Raw genomic sequence first — 25,843 nt, forward strand, 5'->3', positions numbered from 1 at the left:
TCAATATCAGACACATCTGGGCTGCTGGTGAAGCCAGGCCTCTCTCCCTCAGTGTCACTGCTGGAGACGTGACAGGGCAGAAGTCGGAATATTTTCAGGTGTTGGTTTACCAAGTGTCCCTTCCTCTGCAGCTTTGGTGATGTGGGTTCTCACGTAGATCCTGCTTGGTTCATGTAGGCTTTTCCTTTTTGGCCTCTGCTGATGTTCTTCAGTGTGCCTGTGCCTCTTCTCAGACTTTTGTGGCCCCAGCCTACCATGATGTTCCCTCTGTTTTGCCACATTTTTCCCCACTGCCACTGCTGGCTCCCACACTACTCTCCATTACTTGGGTCACCTTGCGTTGCTTGGGCAATTGTGCACCTGCACCTTCCGCGCTCTCCATCTCTACACTCACAACGCAACTGCACAAAATGGTGCTAGTCATGTGGTATATGACACGTAATGCTTGCGCGTTAATTACCGTACGCTGCATAAAAAACCGCACGAAAATGCTCGTCGCGAGTTAAATAACGCAAACAGCATTGCTTCTTAATTATGATGGGTGTCCTTTTAGTGAATCGAGTGTTAAGTCGCAAAAAACAAGAAGCAATAAAAATTTTAACGCATTCTATAAATAGCGCTCGTTTTAACACCCTTTAATGAATCAACCCCTAAGTGTTTTAGAGATCTATATCACCTTCCAGTCATAAAATTATTTATTAAGAATGGAGCCTATCTTCTGAATTAAATCTCTTATTATTGTGTTATATGTAGTTGAACACTTTCGTATTATTAACACACTCAGGCCGAACTGGCCGAATTTGTGGATTCTGGCAAATGCCAGAGGGGCTGCTATAAGATGCCATAGACAGTCACTATTTATTGGGCTAATTGGGCCTCTGTGTACTTGAAATGCCAGGGCCTATTTTGAATCCCAGTCAGGTCCTGAACACATCCTACTTAAAATAAAAGTAAGGATCATCTTAGTTATGCTATAAATGTTACACTTGGGCTTCAGTATCGTTGCAAGGCCACTAAGCCCTTTACCAGTTTGTGATTAGGATTTGTGACTGAAGATGCCCTACCTTCTTTTTTGCTGATTCACAACACATGTCAGTTGCCCAAGTTTAGAGGCCGCCTAACAATATAGATTATAAATATAATGTAAAAGTCATGATACAAGGCTGATGAGTAATTAATTCAGATTTACAGTACATGGCAGCATAGAAACCAGTTCAGTTGTAACACAATGTTCTAGTTGCACAACATTATAAGATTGCTGGGTGCTGGGGACAGTTTTGAAATCATGGATCTTTACTATTATAGGGTTGCTGAAGCTCGGGGCTGATGCTGTAGGTTCAGTATATAATCTACAGCATTTATTGCCATTTTACCAATCAATTTTCAGACTTGGAAAGACCTTAAATGAGAAGGAAAGTGTAAATCACTGGGGGTGCCAAATATTAGGCATTTTTTTGCACAACCTTTCCTGGGCCAGAGCTAGACTTGCAAAGCCAGGATCCCAGGTTAGTTATCAGAATAACTAGAAAGTGGCTACTATATTTGCCACCCCTCTGATTTGGGTATCATTGAGTTTTTATTCTTTAGCCCTCTCCTACTTTAATATACATATATAAAATTAATATGGAAATATTGATGCGGTGCAGGATAATTTTACTGGATAAGGTGTATTACCATATGAGCTGGTATTCTTAACTTTGAATCTTGTCTGACATATTTTCTTAAATAATGAATACACTTTATTCACTCTTGCCAAAAAAGATTTATTAAGCAATGATAGTTGTAGCACAAGTTAGAAGTTAGAGCACTGAAAGTGGCACACTCATTATCAAGTCTGATCTGAGAAGTTCCAGGAAGATGACACTACAATCAATTATACAGATGGAAAAACCAGACCAAGTGGCTAGGTTTTACTTGTGTCTTCTCTTGTGTGCTTTTGTGTTCCTGATAAATTGCATATGCTTGTCTTACTTTGTATTCTGCAAATAACACACGCCACTCCTTACTTACAGTGACGCACTCAACAATTTATCTTGTCCCTATAAGACCTATCTTACATGTGGCATTTCTCTGCTTTTGCCTTTTCAAATCACCCAGCAGCGATAGTGTATCAGAGAATCCCCTGAACAGGCTTGCAACCTGGCCAGTATATAAATTATGCCTGATGCTAATGGTTTTAATAGGGAAGGAAGATACAAAATATAGTAAGAACAATATTTTTTCAGAAAAGGAGTAATCGGGGGCAGCAAAATGCTGCTCCTGGTAACTTAAAGAGCTGAAATTCCTATTTTTAAATCAAAATATTAGCTCTTCTAGTGCAGAGAGTAGTATTGTGCCCTCTGCACTAGCGATGCGGCCCCCTATCAACCCTCTCTGTCATGAAAACAAGGTGAGGAAGGGCAACATCGGCTTGGTGGCAAGGACCCCTGAGACAGCACTGACAGTAGTGTACACTTTATTTTTAAATGGGAAACCAATACTACTCATACGTAATACCCTAAAACTTGTGTTTCCCCTTGCTTCTACATGTGCCTAGTGCATAATATTATATTGTGAAATTAGAGCAATAAAATATTCGCATACAAAAGCCAAAACTAGTTTAGATCTCACTAATAATGATTAAGCTGGCCCATGGCAGATTTAACCTGTTGATTCAGCCCCTACCTGACTGTGTATGGACCCTTCACAATGCCCTTCCAGGGAGATATTTGGCCAAAAAGAGGTTTGAAACATTGTTGTTTGATCAGAATCATTAATATATCAGGTATCCGTTAGAATGGAAAATCGCATTGATGAGGGCTGCAGTTGTCACTGGATGCAGCTCATATTTGACAGGTCTGCATGTGGCCTCTGTGATCATTGGTCTGGGGTTCAAACTAGATCATGCTAATTTGGACCACCACATGGGTGTCCAAGTTAGTTAACAATACTCTTGTTTTGCAACTATGCTGAAAAAGCAAATGTTCCCATATATCTTGCTTTAAGGTACACAATACTGCTATGTGGTTTTAGCATAGGGGTCATGGCCCTTAGATCCTCTTCCACCTATTTCCAATTAAAAGCATCAAACTGGACTCACCACACTCAATTGTTGCACAATTAAATAAAATACTGCTTACAGATAAATAACCAGGAGAAAGTTACAAAGGGATTACAGTTGTGGAGTTCTGAAAAATCATAAAAAATACATACTCACTGATGCACGTCATCACTAGGCTGATGCTATCAGAGACTGTCCAAAAGAAGGTAAATTAAGATAAACATTGTGCTCCCTATGGGTATGGTGCATGGTATGTTCTTAGCAGTGCAAGTCACACTGTATAAAGAGTTATGGCAAAACCACCTTTTAGGGCAATTATCTCATTTATGTCTTTGGGAAGTACTGTAATTTGTCCTGGCACCTAGAAAACATGGCAATATATCACATTGTCTAAAGGACAATACTGTGCCACCTATACAATCTAGTCAGAATAATAACCTAATTTGCTAAAATGAATGCACATTTGTACCAGTGTCTTAATACCATGGCAACAATTTAGCAATTAGCTTTAATTACTCCTAATGAATAAGTATGACTTCAATATGCTGCCCTGTGCTGATCTCACATTTCTTGCCCTCCTGCTCTCCATTCGGAGGTGAGTCACAGACACAATTCCTGTGCCCGCTTTGATATAGGGAGGGGCAAGACTTTTCTGGGTTCTGTTTACATGTGTCCTGAGCCTATTAAGATTTAGCCTTGCTCCTTCCCCTCTATTATCCAACATCAGTTATGGATAGAGCAGGGACAGGAGATGTGTCAAAGAGAAACTCACTTAAACGGAGGCAGAAAGGGATATAGAAATTTGAAATTAGCACTTAGAATTGTCCACTGACAGTTAGCCCCTTCATCTAACATACTAACTCGATCTAACTCAGCAGAACATTGACCAATGAGGATTATAAGAATTATTTATACCATTGCAAGGACCCATAGGGTTTAATCCCCTACTGGCTCTGGGATATCCCCTATAGATGGATTTTCCATATATGTTTTATAAGACCCGGTCCTGCATCCTTACTGGAATAGTTTCCCCTAATTGCCCAGGGAGGTTATGACTGTTTCCTGTTCATGTTTCATATAGAAACATCACATAACTTAGGCTGAAAAAGACACGTCCATCAAATTCAACCTTTTATGTCTGTTAAACTCTGCCTGCTAATTGATACAGAGGAAGGCAAAATTCCATGAGCCAAATTTGCCCCCCACTTCCACCTGCTGAAGATGGTGTATATCTGCTGGGGACAATAAGAACACCACTTAATGTCTGATAAATTGCTAGGGATCCTTAACGCGCATGTTAACTCCAGCGCTGCTACCTTCGGTGGCGCCTGTTCAGAGGATGCATCTAGCGTCCTGGTTCCCATGACAACCCGCACCTTACCTCGGCTTACAGAATGTGTTAAGAGGTAATTTATTTTATTCAGTAAGGATCCCTAGCAATTTATCCGACATTAAGTGGTGACAATGACCCTGGGTCTGCCTTGATGTTTTTCACCGCTACACTCAACACTGCGTGAGTGTGTTGCAGTTCAGCCACATGTGTTACGCTTCTACTTTTTCTTGTTATACTTTTTTTTTCTTCCTTTCTTTGTCTCTCCCTTTTCTTTGGCTTTATTTCTATCAATATGTAGTTTTGTCTACCTTGATTTTAAACTTAGTAACTTCACATTACTTGGTCTTTGGGTGTGTTTGTATATTCTGTTGATGGGGGGTGATTGGTCCTACTCAGTGTGACGTCATCAGCTACATTTTGGCGCCATTCTTGGGCTTAAGAGTGGGTTTGTAATGATTTTGTTCACTTTGAGAAAGGCTGTGGAAATGGCCAAAACGTTAGATTGACGTTTATTCACAATAAAGGTATTATTTATTTTTTCACTAAGTCCTGTGAGTGCGGCATCTGTTCTAATTTTGTACTATATATATATAGTAGAAGAGTGCCGCACACACAGGGACTTGATACAAAAGAAAAAGTGGTTTTATTGAAAAAATTCCTATATATATATATATATATATATATATATATATAGCAAAAAAGGGGAAAGTTTTGCTCAACCACTAAATTTTAAACCATTAGGCGGGGGTGCAATGAGGTTGTGACCACAAAATACATATAGACAACAACAAGAGATCCTCTGCACTCACCCTTTATCAATATATATAGGACATTAAGACATTCTGTGCATTAAGCTACTAAGAAATGCCCTCCCCTTTAAACAAAACCGGGATTGTTTGTCCATACATTGCAATATACTTCAAGCTGGCCAACTATGTCACAGTCATCCCTTCTGGCCAGTCCTACACTGACCTATGCGATTCACCAAGAATTCTACTGCTTCAATATATGTTTAGCCAAGGGACTAAGTTTTTACCTGCAACTTACTTGCTTTCAACCATTAAAAGAAGAAAATATTACTGAAACATAGCCCAGTGGGAGCCAAAAGACACCTACCTAAAGAATGGAATTAATCAACATAATCACAGATAATTATCAGTGCTGCACATAATAATAACATGAATCAAGGTACTGTAGGAAAGGGCAACACCCAGTAAACTAAACAGTCATGGAAAGATTGACTCAGTAACTGTTTATGTGCTCCTTGTTTCACTAAACTGTTCTAAGATGGGAAATAGGTATCAGTATCAAGGGACATATATTATCCTCATAATGTTAGACAGTCATACTGACCTTTGTTTAGGGTGTAGGTTGTTTTACCACATATATTTTTTACTGATTTTTTGATGCTATATAAGGAGCTGTTTTACAATTACAGCACATACTTATTTGTCAGTTCCTAGGCAAGTCTAAATTAAAATTTGTACTTTAAGGAATACTGTCCTAGGAAAACATGTTAATGGAGCTTCTTCCAGCATTGAAATCTGTTTTTCAAAAACACAAACAGATTTTTTTTTATATTTAATTTTGACACATGGGGCTAGCCATATTCTTCATTTACCTGGGTGCCACAGCCATGTGACCTGTGCTCTGATAAACTTCAGTCACACATAGCATGCAATAGAAAGAAATCCAAGTCCGACTTAGGACTCCTCTAGTTACATGGGAGTAGGAGAACAATAGGTTACCAAGCATTTATAATGTGTAGCACTGGCTCTATCTGAAAGCTCAGACTCAGGCACAATGCACTGAGGTTGGTTCAAGAATAAAATGAATTATTTTCTATGTAAACAGTGCAAAAAAATTCATGACGGTATCCCTTTTAGGACTCTAAGACGCACACTTCTCTATGTTGAGAGCACCCAGATTAGTGCCTACTGACAACCTTAAGGGCCATAGCAAAAAGGCTTTTTCGCCCAGCAACACCTTCTCCTTCACTTTCATTTGAATTGATGCATGTAAAACACCTTACATTTGGTAAACCCTGGTAAATGCCTGAAAATGGGGAAGGAGGCATTGCTTAGGATCTTTACTTGTAACATGTTTAAGATGGGCCAATTCAAACAAAATCGTAGGAAGTATTGCCGGGCACTTCATTGCCTGTGGGAAAAGAGATTTCCTGGCAGGCAATGAAGCAGCCCATGTGCCAGTGGCCAAACAGTAGGCATGCATGGAATTTAGAATTCAGTTCAGTGCAAATAACTAAATCCAAGCAATTCTTGCAATATTCAGATTCAACCAAATCAATTGCTATGGTATATAAGCAATTTTTTTACAATTACAGCTCATACTTATTTGCCAGTTTCTAGGCAAGTCTAAATGAAAATTTGTGCTTTAAGGAATACTTTCTTTTAATCTGACCATTAGTTGTATTCCTACCTACTAGTAAAACCATATTTCTGTGGAAGTCAGGCACTTTAAATAATAAGCTAAAATAAAAGCACAACAAGGATATTAAAAGTAACTAGATATGTTGAAAACAGTATGAACTATATGTGGTTAGAATGTTAGTTTTTCCGTCCTGTCACTACTTTGTCTAAACACTTAGAATCAATTTTTTACATGAGTTAATCATTTGTTTACTTCATGCTTACTGTGATGCTGAAATAATGGCTAAACATGTGCTTAGAGCAAGTTTTTCCAGTTCTGTTGCTCTACAGAAGCTGGGAAGGGCTCCTTGCTTAATATGCATGTTGAAAGTGCCACACATTTCCATTATTTAGACACAGAGACAAAGATCTACCTGCAGTTTGTGTGCGATTCAGCCATGAGAGGACACCCTGTGAATTCTGGAATTCCTGGAAATTATCCTGCACTGAGGAGACATATCAGAAGGCGGAAACCTCCCCGTCTGCTCCTTTGGTCTATATGTGGTGTCACCTGCTTTATGTTTCTTGGTGCTGCTGCCTTGCTAGCTGTTGGATACCTAAACCCTTTTGGATCAGTTGGATTGGCTATTTTGGGTATTGGAGCAGTCTTGTTTTTTGGAACCATACTATTTTTGGTGATGATTTGTCTATGGGTGGAAAAGAAGTATCCTGGGGTGCAGACATTGTCTTTCAAAATACCTTCCAGGAGGCCACCAAAACCAAAAACTGCTTATGTGAATCCAAATATCAGTGGACTTTCTCCTTCAGTGCCCACCAGGACAGACTATACTATAAACACTGATTTACCTCCTTACACAATAAACGTACCAAGAAAAGTCAAATTTCCTTCAGTACCAGAGGAACAGATAATTATTGAAGAAACTGATAAAAACATAAACAATCCATCTTCTACATCTGACTCTCTTCTGGATGAGACTGGTAATCAGGGCACAACACTTGAAAATAATGTGGCTGATTCTTCTCCACAATTACTGGACAACTCTACTGTTAATGAGGGAAAATCCCATCCTTTTGAAGAACACACTGGTACAGCAAAGAAACAGAACAAAAAAACACATCATGTGGAAGTACCATTTGAAGACTATCCCCCTTCTGCTAGCTCTAAGCCTGCTTCCCACAGAAGTAAAGAATCATTACCTAACAGAGAAGAACCCAAGCAATTAGACGGCAGTGACAGGCCAGAATATGACTCTGGCAGTTGCAGATCAAAAACAAGTGCACCATTTCTTACGGAACCTGAACCTGGTGGTAGCCCAAAAAAGCATGTTCTAGACTCTACCAATAAAGCCTCTCCTCAAATTCAAAAACTTGCAACATGTAATGAAACTGAGAAACAAGTTTTGCCTTCCAAAACTAATTCTCCTATGGTACCCAATGCTGCATGCCGACAGGAACAGGACTCATCGTGTTCAGGAAAAAGCAGGTCTCCTCAGAAAGATCAGAGACATACAAGAGAGCCCCCAACTAAACAGAGAAAGTATTTGCTAGTAAACCAAATACTAAACAAACCAGAAACATTCAGCGGCAAAGAGCATGTAGCCTTACCAGTGGACAGCAAACGTGCATCCCCTAAAACTCAAACTGATATAAACAGTTCTAGTTGCAGTAAACTTTCTTCTAATTCTTCAAGTAGAAAAGAGGAATCATATCAGGAAGATGTTCGTAGTAAAGAATGTAAATCCCACATATCTATGAAGGACAGAGTTTCTGTTATAAAATCCCAAAGTCCTAGAAACATTGAATACCATAGTCTGCAGACATCAGCTGAGAGAGCTCACCGTGTGTCAGATCTCAGCTCATCAACTGTTCCTTCTCATGATAAAATGTTGGCTACTACTACTGAAAAAGCTAAAGAAGCTATAAAGCATCAAGGCTTGCCACAATCTGAAAAACCTGATCCTTCTTCAACTAAAACTGAAGATGCTTCACATAAAAAATATGAACAGGACCCTCAACAAAACTCATCATCTCAGTCCAAAGAAAGTGTATCTTTATCTGCATCTTCACCACTGGCTGCTAAAAATCATCAGACAAATAAAAAACAGCAAACCCAACATAAGATCCAACCAGTAACAATACCTACCCCAGACTACCCCAGTGACTCTGACTCCTCCAGCAGTAGAAAACTGCATCAGCAAGAAGTTCAGCAAACAGATTGTAGGCAGAGATCTTCACAATCAAAGGAAGCAAGCCCTGCAATTTCCAGAACTTCTTCCAACCATAAGAATAACTCAGAGCATAGGACAATAAAAAAAGAAGGTGATAGTTAAATTTTAAAAGGATCCAGTTGGCAATTTTCAGGGTAAATTGCTATCCAGGTATGGGATTAGGGTTATTTGTAATTTGGATCACCATGCCTAAAGTCTGCTATAAATCATTTTAACATTGAATAAACCCAACAGGATTTTTTTGCCACCAATATGGATTTATTCAGCATAAGTCCCATCAAGGTACTGTTTTATTATTACAGAGGAAAAGAAATCATTTTTAATCATTAAAATAGGTTTTGGCATTCCTGAAATGTTGAGTTTTCTGGATAAGGGATCTCATACCTTTATTTTTCATATATAATTAATACAAAATTTTGCGAGCCTGTGAAGTTAACAATGATAAACATTAAATAACTATTATATGTTTGTACCTCAACTTTTTTGATATAACTGGGGATGTAAATGATCACGATACAGGTGCTGGATTTCTACTGTGTAATTTCATTTATTAAGTTACTGATAATATATCATTTCAGCACCATGTCAGTTTATTTGTGGCGAGTCCCGGGCTTCATAAACAGTGATGGAATGTAGCTTGCTAATCCTTGACTGAGCTTCATTGTATAGAGGCATATTAGATGTGTGTTACCAGAAGCTGTGGTTTGAATGTTCTGGTGCTAGTGAAACCTGAATGACATCTATGGGGTAATAAACAATTTTCTCACACCCTTATAAAGGCAACAAACTTCTGCAAAAATATTATCATTTGATTTGTTCCCTAAATTTCCCTCGCAGTTTTTTATTTTAACCCCTTCTAAATGAGGATTCCTTTGATCTTGCAGTTCTGCTCATTGCCAGTAATAACATGACAAAGTACAGATTAAATATATCTATAATGAATAATGTACCTCCTATTGTAAAATATACAGGTATTATATGCCACCAAGGAGTCCATAGCCATAAAATAGCCTATGCTTACTATGGAACGCTCAGGTGACTGCTAATATATAATGTTAATGAATTATTATAATACACAAGTTTCAATGAGCAATGTGACTGAAATTAGATTACTAAGAACAGATTAGTGAATTTAGAAACTATTTACAGATTATAACTGATGAAACATCCTTTCTAAGTATATAATTTACAGAATATTTGTGGCTCTTGTGTATAATATATATTTATTTTTGTTAGATAGGTGAAGAAATTACATTGACACTGGTAAATACTATTTAAAAATGTAAAAATTTGGAATTTCAGACCTACAATACATTATGTTACAAATTATTGTTTCTGTTTTTTAATAATAAAAACAACCCAACTCATCTCCTGTTGTATCAAAGGGGATTCACATGAAATGCTAACACAGGGAATTTCCTACAGATCCTAACATGAAAACCCTTGTGTGACCGGTGCCAATTTCAAAAGAGTCATGATTTGATTCTACATATTTAACAGACGAAAAAATACTGCAGTCAAAATGGCATGAGCTCCCATAAGCCTAACGTGCCAGTAACACTAAGAAAGAAATCCTTAAGGGAGAAGTAAATATAAAAACTAAGTAAGCTTTATCAAAAAGGTCTATGTAAATAAAGCCATAAGCATTCACAGAAACTCTAGAGTCCTCTATCAAAAGAAACACAGGATTTCTTGTCTTTTTTTTTTGTTAACATATTCTTAGGGTATCTGACTTCCTCTCTCAGAAAAGTTATTCATTCCCAGGAGTCTGAGCAGTTCTCTCCTCTCTCCCCACTCCCATAAGAATTTATAAAACTCACTCCCCCCACCCTTAGGAATGTGTAATCTGAGCTATAACGGTTAGACTGCAAACAGGAAGCTATTAACACCAAGCTAAAATGGCAGCTGCATTAGAGAAAGCTTCTATGGCTCTTTCCTCAGGTATGGTAATGCTTTCTGCTGAATAAATATAGCCTTCTAGGTGGCACTAATGTGGCAAATCTATTGGCAGTAAAATGCCAAAATGACTTTCCTTCTCTTTTAAAGGGGTTGTTCACCTTAAAATTTAACTTTTAGTATGACAGGGTGCTTGATATTCCGAGGCAATTTGCAATTGGTCTACATTATTTTTTTTTTTTTTAGAAGATTTATCTGTTCAGCAGCTTTCCAGTTTGGAGTTTAAGCATCTAACTGTTGCTAGGGTCCAAATTACCCTAGCAACCAAGCAGTGATTTCAATGAGAGACTAAAAGCTGAATAGGAAAGGGACTTGTGTTTGCCTGCTTGGGCCAGTGGCCCCCATTTAATGCTCGAAAGAGTTAGAAGAAAAAAGAAAATAATTTAAAAAAATATAAGAAATAAAAAATGAAGACCAACTGAAAAGTTGCTAAGAATCAGCCATTCTATAACTGGTACTTACCAGCATTTGTGCCAATAAAAAAACCCAAGAGTGGTCCCGGGTTGCTGGTTTTTGCACTGAGAGCTGATAAGGCCTGCACTTAGGGGGGGAGGTAAGGATAGGACCCAGATGTGAGCTGCACCTCCTTGCTTCGTCTTAGTTGCTTGTGTAAATGAGTTGTGTAAATGACACAACCCCAGCAGGGGTCTTAAATTGTGACTGAATGTGCTCTTTAATACCATATCATATTATTTTTATGCTTTGTTCTAACTTAAATGAGTTACAACAGTACCCTATCCTATATAAAACAGGTTCAGGAATACCAAGTCATTTTAATGTTTATTTATTTCTGCAGTGGAAGTACCTCTGAATCTCCTTTATAGAACATGAAAAGATCCCTAATCCATAGTTTCCATATTGCACTGTGACTTGCATGTTCCACACTGTACTGTACTCATCCTCATATATACATTTGTGTAACTCAGAGTTACTAACCCTTCAGTATTATATAAAGAGCAATTCAACTATATTGTACTGTATGTTGCAAGAAATACATATTTTGTAATTGGCACTTTTCGTGCATTTTATGAGTTCAATAAAACATTTTTTTAAAGAGACTGGTGTGAGTGAAATGAAAATGTTGTGCTTTTGATGTGTTTTAATGTTTTATTTATAATTTTATTCTTTATTATAATGTATTGTTTATGTTTTTACTTTTTTGAGCAATGCAATACTAAGGGGCACATTTACTAATCCACGAATGTCCGAAAAGTGTCCGAATGTGCTTTTTTTCGTAATAATCGGTATTTTGCGACTTTTTCAAGCGCTCAATACGAAAAAGTCGCGACAATTCGCGAAAGTCGTAATGGCTATGAAAAAGTCGCGACAATTCACGGAATTTGTAATGGCTATGAAAAAGTTGCGACAATTCGCGCAAGTCGTAATGGCTACGAAAAAGTCGCAAAATGTTCGTTTTCCAATCCGAATTTTTCCCATTCAGATTCGTGGATTAGTAAATCAGCCGCTAAGTCTAATTAAGTAATGTTTAAAGGACAAGGAAAGCTTAATCAACTTGATATGCAATATGAAAGGCCTATTAAAAAAACAATGTGTAGAGCCCTTTAATTACCTTAAACATCATTCATATAGGTCCTGCATAACGGTGTTCCCATAAAAAACGCTGACTCCTTTAAAAGAAATAGCCCATAGTGCCTAGGTCTTTATTAAGACCAAGACCGCAATTCTCCGAAGTCCAACCATGCTGGAAACAGTAGCATGTGCAAATGTATCCTCTCAGTCAGCGCTGACCTCTGGATCTCCTGGTGTGCGGCAGGACAATAGTGGCGCATGTGCAGTAAGGCTACAATTGCCATTTTGATGATATGTATTGCAGTGCTGCAGAAAACCTTATACCAAGAAAAGAAAGTTAATAAGTTAGCGAATGAGGAGAGCTAAGGTATGCTATTGATAATTTCTGAAATAGTAGCTTACTTTGTACACAGACCACCTCATTTCTGCCTCCAGAACAGGGAAGGGTTGCTGGCAGAGCAGGGAGGGGTTGTTGGTTTTCCTAATGCTGCTGCTCTTATTTACACTTAAAAAGCTGGATCTAATTAAAAAAAAAAAAAAAATGCTGTATGAAGTTACATTTAGCATGTCCATGTACCTTTGTGCAATAAGAAGGTGGGGACTTGAGAGGTGTACGCCCTTGCCTGCTTTTCACTAATACATTGGTGACTAATGCACTCAATGCTGTATAAGTGAAGGAAGATGTAGGTCTTTGCACTCTGAAATGGAGCATAGAGGTCTGTGGCTATTGGCACAATGCAGTATGCCTTTTTTTATACTTTGCGCACTGGTGGAGCATTGTTAAATGAGCCCTAAGATCTCTGTGGAACTAGTGTTTTCTTGCTGCAGGGGCTGCATACACATTTATGTGTTTTTGGGACTTGCTGCTGCCCAAGGTGATCAAGCCTGCTGTCACTGACCAACCCCACCAAACCCTGTTAAATACATCTCAATGCTAGCACCTTTGGCACATGTGAATACGGCATAGTTAACACATTATCTACCTGTGCGTCATTAGTAGTAAATGGAGATTGTGACAGATTAGGGAAAATTGCCTATGAAGGAGGCAGGGATTGTGATTAACTGATAAACTGTTTGGGCTTGGAGTGTAACTGGACAGATGGAGAATCTGGGCAGAATGGGGCAATTATTGGCAATTACATTGTCACTAAATACCAGTCATGCCTTAGCCAGTGTTTTCCTCCTCAGTTGCTCTTAAAAGTAATATTTGATGCCAATTAGTATGTGTCACAACTCCAGCACTCAGTCTCTCCGTCACCTTATACACAGGATTAGAGAAATTAATTGCCTTCTTCTTCCACATCTGATGGTGCTAATAAAAATATTTCAAATAATATATTTATTTTTACATGGAATTCCATCACCACATAAATTAGATACATTTAAGCTCTCAAAACTGGGGACAATTAAGCAATGTTTAGTGTGTGTTCAGCTATATATGGGCAAAACCTATACAGGGACATATACTATGCCTCCTGGGCAAAAGAACAAGAGCATTTAGGAGTACAGAAACACTTCTACCTGGGGGAATGGCTGCATTCTAAGCCTCATCTTATTAATTTTCAAAACCATCCATCTTATTCAAATCTGTGTCTTATCCTCTCAGTTCTTTTTTTGTATCCAGTCACTCATATTGTTTGCCCTGGACAACATCAATGGCGGCACACTGGATAAACTCATAAGGCGCCATGGACAATTGGACATTAAAGGAGAATGCAAGTCAAAATGTAAAAAGCATACTGCCCAATAGTCCTCCTATTGTTTAGTAAAAATGCCACACTTTTGGCTCACCTAATCAAATATTTACTCAGTCACACTTACTTCACATTTTGTAGAACAGGCAGTCATCTCTAAAAAGGTATTCTCCCTTCCTTTCCCTCCTTGCTTCATACTGCACATGTGTTTCATTCCCTCCCCCCCCCCCCCCCCGGCAGATCCGCTTCTGATTGGCTGGTGGGCATGTGTAGCTCAGAACAGGAGACAGGATCAAGTTACACACATGCTCAGAGAATAGGAAAGCTGCCGCTGGCACCTACAGGAAGGGAAGAGAGATTTCAGTGATGTCACTGTAGTCTTCACACTGCTGTAGGCTGCCAGCACCATATCTCAATGAAGCAAGCAAGGATCTGGGAATTTAGATATGCAGTAAGTACTTAAAAAGAATGCCTTTAGACTTACTTTTAATTTATATTAACCTTTCATTTTCCAAATACGGTAAGTATATATATCATTGTGAATCGCTGATCAGTTCCACGGTATTATAAGAAACATGTGGCCTTACTAGGCTCTATGGTAAAAAGCCTAACAAACAGGCAACCCAAGTGACTTGCCATGTTTTTTAGGTATTCTTATAATGTATACAGCATGAAAATATTCTGCTTTTCCTCTTACAGGACGATGTTTGTATACAATTCACTTCACTTTTTAATAAATATGTCCTGAGGTAATCTGCGGGTACTGTGTATTCATTTAATGATACGATTTCTATATACTTTTTTTTAAAGATTTTATTCTGCAGAACTAATTGTGGGGTTATACCAGGGTATATTGAGGTGAGATTCTCAGTTCCAGTATATTTGCATATTATAATATGTATAGCCCCGCAGATTGCAAACCACCAATATGTACTAAAGAATACAAAATGTATTGCATCCTAAATCAAAGGGTGGTGAAACATTATTATTTGTCCACCTGAAAGACCTGTAGTATAATTGCCAACCCTCTGCTGTTCTTTATTGAAAGAATTATATAGCAAGTGCCATGTAGCTGTATAACGGGCCTGCCTGGTTCCCCCAAAGCTTGAGCAACAACATAATCATTCTCTCACTCTATCATTGCCAAATCAAAATATAATATGAGTTAGTAATAGTATATAAAAGTAGGTGCCTTAGAGATTTCTTGCAGTTTGACAAATAATCTTTTCTTTCTTTTTAAGGTTTAGTTAGACCAATAGTTTAACTCGGGGCTGACTGGTGGTCCTTTGGTGTCTCAATCATCAATGGGCAGCCTGAGTATCCCAAATGTCTTGTGCTATGTAAACACTTTGTTTGTTTCTGATTTCACCTTTTTAAGGTATTTAATGCTGTTTGTGATATTAAAGGTTCCACAGAGGCAGTGAGCACAGGCCCAAAAGTTAGTTCAACCAGTGTTGGACTGGCCCACCAAGATACCAGGAAAACTCCCGGTGGGCAAAGGTGCCAGTGGGCCCTCTTGCTTCTAACTATTTAGCTTATTTCATGGTCATTCCCTGTTTCTGTATGGGAACAAGGAAGCTTTATAGATGGAAGAATAGAGTATAATATGTAGAGAAAAGAGATTAGGATAATACAGAGTTTGAGGGAGGAGAGGAGGAATTAAAGTTTTGAAAGTGGGCCCATGGTCCAGGCTAGCCATTACACTGAGATCCAGTGTGTTAACCCAGAGACTACATTACAGCATATAGAAGGTACAGTGAATTATGGTAAAATTTTGGATAAGCCTGTACGCGACAGTAATTACATTTAAATATACCGCTCACTGACTGATACAGCAGTGTTTTTTAACTGTAAGCTAACAGTAACTGCTGTATTATGATACATATTTTGCCCCACAATGCATTATGCTTGCAGTTGCGTAATTACAATATTTAGTAAATACACAATGAACATATGTCTCACAGATTGAGACTGGCAGAAAAAGATAAACTGGATTTTCACATTCTAAAACATACGCCTGTTAGTTTGGCAAAAGAAAAACAAGTTATATAAAATGTTTGTATTTTTACATACAGCTAAAATGTACATTTATACATAGATTTTCCAGGAAATCATAATGTTTAAAAGATCATTATCTGTAGTTCTGAACTGATGTGTTAGAGGCACACTTTTAGCCAAATATATAAATCTAGTTTGGCGAACAATCTGTTTAAGGGATGGTAGATTACAGACGCCATCTTGAAAAAAAAAGCCGCTCCTGGTAAAAAGAGAAGAAATTCTGATTTTTTAATTGGAACTCCGGCTCTTCTAGTGCAGAGAGCACAATAGCGCTTTCTGCACTAGTGCTACGGCCCCCCCTCTAAAGCGGAAAAAAATAACCGTGGGGGGAGCGAGGGGGGCGGAGTCAACTTGGCTGCGCCTCATGTGGCTAGGATCCCTGGGCCAGCGCTGCCACAAGCTGTACCCCTCTAGTGACATCACAAACTACATCTAACAACTGTAGACTGAGATTCTCTACCTATTTTTCTTTATTTGCCGAACTCATCATCAGAGGCTTGAGCTACAAAAGACACAGTAACAGTTTGCTGCTTGCTGCTAGAGAATTTCAACGTTTGCAATGGGCTATAAAGTGTATGGAGTTTGACTGCTTACCTGCCATAAATCATAGAACTAAGGTGCTCACTGTCCGGTACCGGACTGTCAGCTCTGTAACGTTTGCCTTTTTTTTTTTTTTATCAAGCTCTATCATATGTTGTCTGGCACATGGGGCCCAAGCATGTTTTTTCATAATTCCAGTGTAATTGTGTCAGGGAGACTGCACTCCCACTTTAAGGTGGTGGTAGCTTCAGGGTTCCCCTGGATCAACTGACACTGCGTGCAATTCACACGATGAAGTGCAAGTATCTCTAGGCACAATTATTGTGGTAAAATTGCTTGACTTCTGCTCGATCGTAGCCGACTATTGCTGGCCCTTTAAATTTTTGAGCTTTTGTCCAATATACATTTTCCTATTGATGCTTATGCTTGTATATCTGCATTTATATAGCACTAATTGTATACACAGACCTGTATATTTTACAGTAATTAACTAGATATTTATTATAGTGTAATGTAAATATATATATATATATATATATATATATATATATATATATATATTCATCGTGTCAGATTCTAAGAGGCACATGACAAATGGGTACATGTCTCTGAGGCACTGGCCAAGTGGGTACCTGTCTGCCTTTCTGCATCCAGTCCTACACTTTGGTCCATATCCTGGACTGTATGCTGCCTAATCCACTATAGAAGGCTTGGGTTAAAAATATATAAAGTGTATGCTTAAAGGAGAAGGAAAGTAATTTTGGGATTTTACTGCCAATAGAGTTGTCACATTAGTGCCACCTAGAACACTATATACTGTATATTCTGCAGAAAGCTTTAACAAGTAAAGAGCCCTAGAAGCTTTCTCTGTTTGTTTAAAGAATAAGTAAACATTTTTTTTTCTATCAGTAAAATTATTCTATACAGCCTCCAGAATTGCCTACCTTTGTCACTCTATTCTTTCTGACCTGGTTCCTCAGTTACAAGCTGCTCTATTCCTCTCCTTCCTTGTGCAGAGTGAAGCCCCGCCCCCACTTCCTGTTCAGTTCTCTCTTCAATTCGACTACTGTAGTCAACCTGGAGAGCCTTCTGCGCATGCCTGGAGACAGCAGGAGCCAGTCTGTGCATTAGCAGGGTTTTTTTTCTTGATGAGAGACCTGAACAGGAAGTGGAGCGGGGCTTCACTCTGAAAAAGTAAGGGAAGAATCGAGCAGCTTGTAACTGAGGAACCAGGTCAGAAAGAACAGAGGGACAAAGGTAGGCAATTCAGGGAAGCTGTTTAGAGTAATTTAATTAATAGAAAAAAAAGGTTTACTTATTCTTTAAAGGGGAAATATATCATACATTTTTACAATGCACTAAACCATGTAAAATAGAAGGAAGTGCTTTTATTTTAATACCTTTGCGTTCAAATATGTCCATAACTGCTTGAAAACTGTGCTCTACCCAGACCTTATGCCAGCTTCCGGTTTAGACTCTTCAGTATTGGCTCAGAGCCGCCGGCCCAGATAGACTTCAATGACACAACCTCACCTACTTAAAGTGAATATTCATAGAGTGTGCGGGGCTTAGCGATGTCACAGGCAGTCCATTCCTGCTGTACTCGCTCCCCTCTCTCCCCCCCCCCTTCCCCTGGCAGCAGCACAAGCAGAGAGACACAGAAGGAGGGTGGGGTTTTCCCTGCTGCTGCTGAGTAAAGCCTGTCAGTCAGTGCTGTGACCACTTCCTGTGGGAGACTGAAGCGACACTCCCATGTTTTTTATTTGGCTCTGGCTTCAGACTGGAGAGCTTGTGTATGCAGCTCTCATAAAATGGCAGTTTTAGGAGGTAAAATGCTTTCAAAACATCTTTCTTTCTGCATCATTTCACATTTTGAGGGAGGATGAATATTATAACTGAATATGAACTTTATTTAAAATGTCTCCTTTAAGATAGCAGCTGCCAATTTAGTTTGGTTTTCCTAGCTTCATGCTTGCAGCTCTAGAGGCTAGTACCACAAATTCCTAAGGGTGGGGGGTGAGTTTTATGAATTCTTATGGGAGGGGGTAGCAGGGGAAGGGGGAGAGGAGAAAACTGCACAGACCCTGGCTCCGGGATTGAAGGAATTTTCTAAGAGAGGAAGTCATATACCGAAGAACATGTTTACAAAAAAGGAGACGAAATCAGTTTTCTTTTGATAGAGGACTCAGTGCAGCTTTTTTGTGAGTATTTATGGCACAGACCTTTCTGCTAAAGTTTACTTAGTTTTTACCTTTCCTTCTCCTTTAATAAATGCCATGCAAAGGCAGTAAACTCAACCCTCTTCTGAGTCCCCCAGGTAAGTAAAGACAGACACCTGGCACCTATAGTAGCACTATTATGTTTATCTAGGAAACCAGCTAAACATAAATAGAAACGACATAGAAAGCTAAGGAGTACATAAATAATAAATCCTATTGGCTACTAATGAGATTAACTGTATACAAACGAGGAGGAGGAGAAGACAGGGCATGCACTGGATTGTTGAGCAGAGGATCAGCGCCCTTGTACTTCAGAGAAGGAAACACAAAGGGAAGGTCATTTTTGTTAACCTTATATTGCTATAAATATTGCATTTGCAAATTCCTACCACTCTTGAGGTTTTTTTCCATTAATGGGAAGATGATAGTGGATGTAAATGGTGTATAAGAAGTATGACAAAGGGAAATTGGAAATGGAGGCAAGAAAGAGCTGAAAGGAGAATTTGTCAGCCTCTGAACCTATTGTAGATGCATAAGTAGGGGGCAAAGATAAGATAAAAAAAGAAACATATCATGATAGGGTCAGGGTAAGAGAAATAAGGGGTAAATAATAAAGCATGGTGCAAACTACAGAACCATTGACCCCATATTTGACATATTTGTTACAAAAAAACCTGTGTCTAGCAGCCATGTAGACATAAGGGGTGAGCCATCTTGAATTGTACCTCTCAGAAAATAAAAAGAGTAAAAAAAAAAGGTAGAGATCAGGGAAAACTTATTAGATGTGATGGAAATATCTATCCTACTCCAGATACCTTTTTGCAATGGTTCAGATATACTTAACTCTGGAGTGCCCTCTTCTGTCTAGACAGAATAAATAAATAGTGTAATACAGCAAATACAAATAATCCCTCTGACATGCTTCAATTTTATATATTAATTGGTGACTACCACACCCAAAATCTTAGCTTTAAAAATAAGGGCACACAATATAATTTACTCCAAAGTGTTTACCAGATAAGTCTTTCTCCAAATAAAGTGAATTTTCGCATTAACACTCTCCAGTGAGTTACTTGACTCTGTCCTTAACTGACTGTGCATCTACTTACAGACCAAACTTTGGTCTTGGAACATTCAGCGAGATCTATCTGGTAGAACTATAGCCAGGCCCGGATTTTTGGCCACACTCGGGCGCCCTATTCTCAGATTCTGCCCTGACTATAGCCCCTCGCTTCTCCATCCTTACTTATTCCTGCTGCTGGACAAATAAACAACGGACATGTGTAAAATCCTAAAACTTTATTCTAAAACCAATTATACTACACCATAGAATACAGATTCTATGGTGTAGTATAATTGGTTTTAGAATAAAGTTTTAGGATTTTACACATGTCCGTTGTTTATTTGTTATTTGCCCATCAGGAGTCTCTTTCAAAATGCGCAGGATCAAGTCCCTCCGTTTGCGTTGAGGATTTTACACATGTGCCTTGCATACTCTGTTTAACTATATTTTTTCCATATAAAATGTAATGTTACAAAATGTAACTAATATAAATGAATCTCTTCTAATAAATGCAATACACTTTCCCTTCAAAAGATATCTGAAGTATGAGTTGCAGTTTAGCCATAATTTCAATAGAGGTGAATGGCTTATTAACATTTACTACATTACTTAGAGATACTGTGGCTGATATAAAAATGCATAATTTGGGGGGGGGGGAGGGAGTAAATAGATGCAATGTATTTATAAATAATATCAATATATATATATATAAAATCTGAACCTCTAATGTGACAGACACTAAAAGGACACTATTAAAGCTTATGTGAAAAATAAAAAGAAGTATAATAGGAGTGATTATATAAAGACAGCATCCATTTATGGGAGAGTGGAAAGTAGACATGTCTTTTATAAGCATGATGCTCAGGTCTTAAAGATGGAAGAATATGGAACAGTGACTGTAGCCCACAAATACAGAACAATTTCATCACCAGCACCATTTATTAATATATAGGCCCAAACAAAATAACACTACTTATTATGGAATACAAAATAACAATACATTATTAGCACTACAGCAATTTCCATAAAGAATTCCTGACATTTCTATATATAAGAAAACATTCCTGACCATGTTTCACTTTATGCTTAGCATTTACTTCAAACAGACAATACAAAATCAATGAACCTTTTCTATACAAGTTTCTATGTTGTTGGCAAGGGCTTTAACAGAATGTCAGGGTCTTAGAATCCACATTTGCACATTATTTTCCCTGTTTCTAAATAAAAGGGATGAGATTGTTACTGAGTAATGCTCTGTTCCTAAAGTGGCAACAGATGCTTAAAGCACTATGAGCACCTCAGAATTACATTTGTAGTCTCTCTGCCTTTGCCAATGATGACAGCCCACACTGAATTATTTATTCATTTGAATGAAGTGATAGAAGTTAGCAGCATAGGCTGTTCTATCTCTGGTGCCCCTTTTCATCATGGGCTTTGTAGTCTTTTTGTGCATGCCAGCAGAGAAAGGCAAGAAAAAAAGCAAGCGAAGGGCAAGGTAGTCAGAGGTCTTTATAGTAGTGTTAAACATGTGCTGTTTATTTAGGGGACCATGGTTTAGAGATATTTGTCAAAGTTACAAATAGATACAGAGCCTAAACTTTATACCCCCTCCACCTAGAAATAGTGCCAAGAGTTAGTATACAGTTCCTAAGTTCTATACATATGCGGATGTGTAGGAATGATGGAAAAATTGTGTGTAATATAAATATTGATATAATGGTACAAGGAGTTAATCATACAGTGGTTAAAAGTGCTATAGTCATATGGGTGTGAAATAGACAAATCTAAATGTGTCTATTGTCACAAGATGACAATTATTTAGGGTATCAGTAGTGTGGGCTGCATTGTTGAAATTCTGTTTGTATCTGTAACGTTGACAAAGGTCTCAAAGGAGACCGAAAATTTGGTTCCCCAAAGAAAGAGAATATCTTTAACACTACAATAAAGACCTATGTGTATATTGCCTTTGCTTGCCATTCTATAAATATGCTTTGCTACTTGCACTCATTCTTATGTTAAAGAGCAGCTACTTGGGACTTTTTAAAATATATGGTATATTAAGAGCCAAAAATCAGTGGATATAGTCTTTATACATCAGTACATGAGCAAACAAAGAATAGAGAAAGTAACTAAACAAAAAAAGAATAGATGCTTTGTAGTTCAAGGCAGAGCAGTTATAAGCATCATAGCTTACAGCTGTGGCAGCAAAAAAGAGCATTACGAAGATTAAGGGTGGTGCCAAGAATGAAAATCTTAGATAAGATGCCATGATTTCTGGACAATCCTTTCTAGAGTTCTACAGTTCTTTGTAGAAACATACATTTGTTCATACTTTAAGCATATTTAGATTGGTTAGTATTTCTAAAAACGATGATGAAATGAACACTTCTGACAAGTTAAAAGGAATTTTCTAAATCTGAAAGGACTTTAGGTGAGTGTGCCTGCAATGCCACAATATAATTTGGTCCATATTTCATTGTATCAACAATAATATGTCTATCTTTAGGAGAACAGAATTTGTAACACCCTGACATGCTTTATATACCAAAAGTTGTAATAGGATAGCCAGATATTGATATAAAGTCACCTTATGTAAAGCAAAAGTGATTGTTATTTTCCCTTAATAAGATAAGGTCACTATCCCATCCAATACAATTAGATAGTTGAATGTTGTAATTGGAAGATGGTCATGAATGTAAATGGGGGTGAGAAAAATTTGTCAGCCTCTGCAATCTATTGCAGTTATGCAAGGTGGGGGGGGGGGGGGGGGGGGGTGGAAGGTGCAGATAAGATAAAAGAAGTGATAACATGATAGGGGCAGGGTAAGAGAAATGGTAGAGATCAGAATAATAAAGTTAAAAAAGTAGAGTTAACTTATCAAAGAGACAGAAGTGTCAGAGAAGGGAACAGGAAATGTGAAAGGGAAGAGGTAGTAAAGGCAAAAGGACATAAGAATAGGATAAAATAGAATGGCATTATAGAAGTTGAAATCTTTAGAAGATTTTTTAGCAACTCGACCAGCCAGAAAGCAGTCAGATTGGCAGGTGAGATTTTTGTTTTTTTTTTTTTTGCTTCAATTAACTGCATTTTATGAAATTATACATACACACATCAAGGATTTTCCCCATAGCCCATACAGTGCCTGTAACTAGATACCTCTGGTCATAATTTTCATAGGCTGGCTTCCCTGGTGTCAGCCAATAAACTTATTCTCTCCTCTTTTCTTTACAGAAGTCATGTCTGATGCACACAGGGTTTAGCAAAATGCTGTAAATGCAAAGGTTGCATAAAGTCTTTGGGTTCACATTCACCTGCTACTGGATTGTCTGGATAAAACACCTTCCTGGAAAAGACCTTCCAGATGTCACCAGGGTTTAACCTCATATAGGTAGCATTTGGTACTCTTAAAATAAAACATTTTAATTTGAAGACTTCTCAGTGTATTTCTTTGTTAGAGTGGTCCATTTTGCATCCTGTGTTTTTGAGTAGCTGTGCTGGACCATGAAGGGATAGAGTAACTGCCCCGCACAGCACCCGTTCCAGCTGCAGACTGAACTGGTTCATAAACAGCCATAATAAGTCAGTCAGCTCATTGTGATCAGTGGAATATAGCTTCATTTTTTTATTCATGGTCAGTCAAGTTTAAACCTTGACACTCTGCTCTGCCGTTTTCATTACTTGATATGTAAGGTATGAAAGTTCTTCAATGAATTCTGCATGTTTATCCATAAATTATGGATGTTACATAATTTTATGCTACCCATTCAGACCTCCTGTTGAGTCAAAGTTTGTCCAGGCCCCTGACAATAGTCCCTCCCTAATGGCAGCCCTGCTTGCATTACTTTAGTTCACAAACACTCACACAATATTATACTGGGAACAGAATCACTGGAAATAGTGTGGGAAAGGATGGGGACCCTGTACCTCAATATAAAGCTTTTATTTTGTATCCATTGGTCCATATATAATGACCAAATAATCACACATTGCCATTTGATTTATTTTTACCATATATGGCTCTTTTTATTTAAAAAAAATAATAATAATAATAATTTATATAATTAACCATAGGATATCAATGTACAGAATTCTCAACTATGCAAGATTTACACAAATATAAAGTGTTACATAAATATATAAATGCAATAGACTTTCCCTTTAAAAGGTATCTGACGTATGAGTTGCAGTTCAGCCATGATTGCACTAGAGGGTGTCATGTATATATTGCCTACTCATAAGAAAATATGTAAACATGTTTACGCATATTATTCTATTGCAACACTATAGTCCATAATATAATTTTACTGCCCATTTAACAACCTGTGTCCACTCCTTCTGGCCTTGTGCCTGTCAGTTAAAGATATTCTGCTCCTAAAATAGAGTCCTTTTTTAAATAAAGTTGTCACTAGTTATATTAACAAATATGTTTCTGTAACCCCTTTTTGGCTATAGAGCATGGGGTACACTAGACTTTAACACACAGAATGGGCTTTCTATATGTGGAAAGATCAAGGGGGATGTAGTATACTACAACTCACTTAGGCTGTGTGCAAAATAAGTAAATAAATGGACGCCAGAAGGTTCTCGCAGCAAAACAGAACTGAACTTGTTTATTGTCCAAGACAATGATCCACAGGGTTGTGCAATATTCACAATACAGATGTAGCCAGTGCAGGGCCAGTGCAGTTTTCTCCTAACTTGAGCACCAGCCAGGGGTCTCAGGTAAGTGATTACAATCACTGAGAAGTGCCTAACATTTTGGCACCCCACAGTGATTGTACCTTTCCTTTAACATCAAGCTCTGAGATCAAAAGTTGACAGAAGCAATTATATGACGCTTATATAAACGCTTGCCGAATACACGCTCCATGTGCTCCTACCTGTGCCTGCCCCCGAATGAATTGAATACGCTCGGGTGCAGACACATGTAACCGATTTCCACCTAAAAACACAAGAATATGCAAAGTCTTGGGTTTTTATGGGAATATCGGCTACATGTGCCTGTTTTCACTAAAATAAAATGCACTTGATTACTCTGCACAAGTACAACTTGTTTAACCCATACTTGTTTCTCTTTAAAGGGGGCATTTTCTTGGCTAAATGGGAAGTTCAATAGCAGCTAAAATGGGCAGAGGAAAGTTGCTGGTGGACTGGATGACTTGCTTAGCAGCTGTGTCTGCAGCAGTATTGCCCTGAGACACATAATCTGAGCCATCTGTGTGAGCAGGGCATTGAGAAGGCCATTTTGTGAGCGGGGAAAAGCTGCCATCAATGAAAAGATCAAAGTCTACTTGCAACAAGGGTTGATCAGAAAGGTCGGGGAGGGGGGCTTAAAGAATCATTAGATCATTATATTTTGAAAGCTGTACATAAGAAAGGCCTAATCTGCAATTTATAACACAGTCTCCACTCCAGAAAAAACTGTTGTCTGTAGCTATTACCTAGATGTGACTAGTTACAATAACAGATCAATCCAGTTCACACAGGATAGGGAGAAATCAAAACATACCAACATATTTGTTTCAACACAATATAACTTGGCATTGCCTAGTGCCCTATTTTGAAACGTTTGCATTTGTATAATGGGTTTCTATAAATAGTGACGCATAGAACCAGTTCCGGAACACATCAGCTCTGTAGTACAGAGTGTTTTATCATACACATTAATTAAAAGGACAACATAAATGAAAAACATTGCAAGTTTCTGTGTAGGAAAAGCTGTGGATATAAAGGGTTTCAAGTAATACAGATATCATAAGTAATTCTGGGTGCTCCAATTTTGTGGTTACCAG

General features: G+C 38.1%; 1 protein-coding gene across 2 annotated transcripts in view; it reads left to right on the forward strand.

Annotated features, from left to right (window-relative positions):
- Positions 1–23,480, forward strand: part of LOC101733073 (muscle M-line assembly protein unc-89) — a 63,761-nt gene extending 40,281 nt beyond the window's left edge. Inside the window, exon 2 of one of the 2 annotated variants that reach the window (XR_004219468.1) lies at positions 23,283–23,480. Coding sequence is in view for 1 of the 2 variants with exons in the window: in XM_031890436.1 (XP_031746296.1) it covers positions 7,157–9,093 (1,937 nt within the window). In the remaining variant the exon portion in view is untranslated. Of the gene's footprint in view, positions 1–7,156; positions 12,006–23,282 lie in introns of those variants that run through there. The other variant, XM_031890436.1, reaches the window with a different exon arrangement.
- The last annotated feature ends 2,363 nt before the right edge of the window (positions 23,481–25,843 follow it).

This window comes from Xenopus tropicalis, chromosome 1 (assembly GCF_000004195.4).
Source record: "Xenopus tropicalis strain Nigerian chromosome 1, UCB_Xtro_10.0, whole genome shotgun sequence".
NCBI lineage: Eukaryota > Metazoa > Chordata > Amphibia > Anura > Pipidae > Xenopus > Xenopus tropicalis.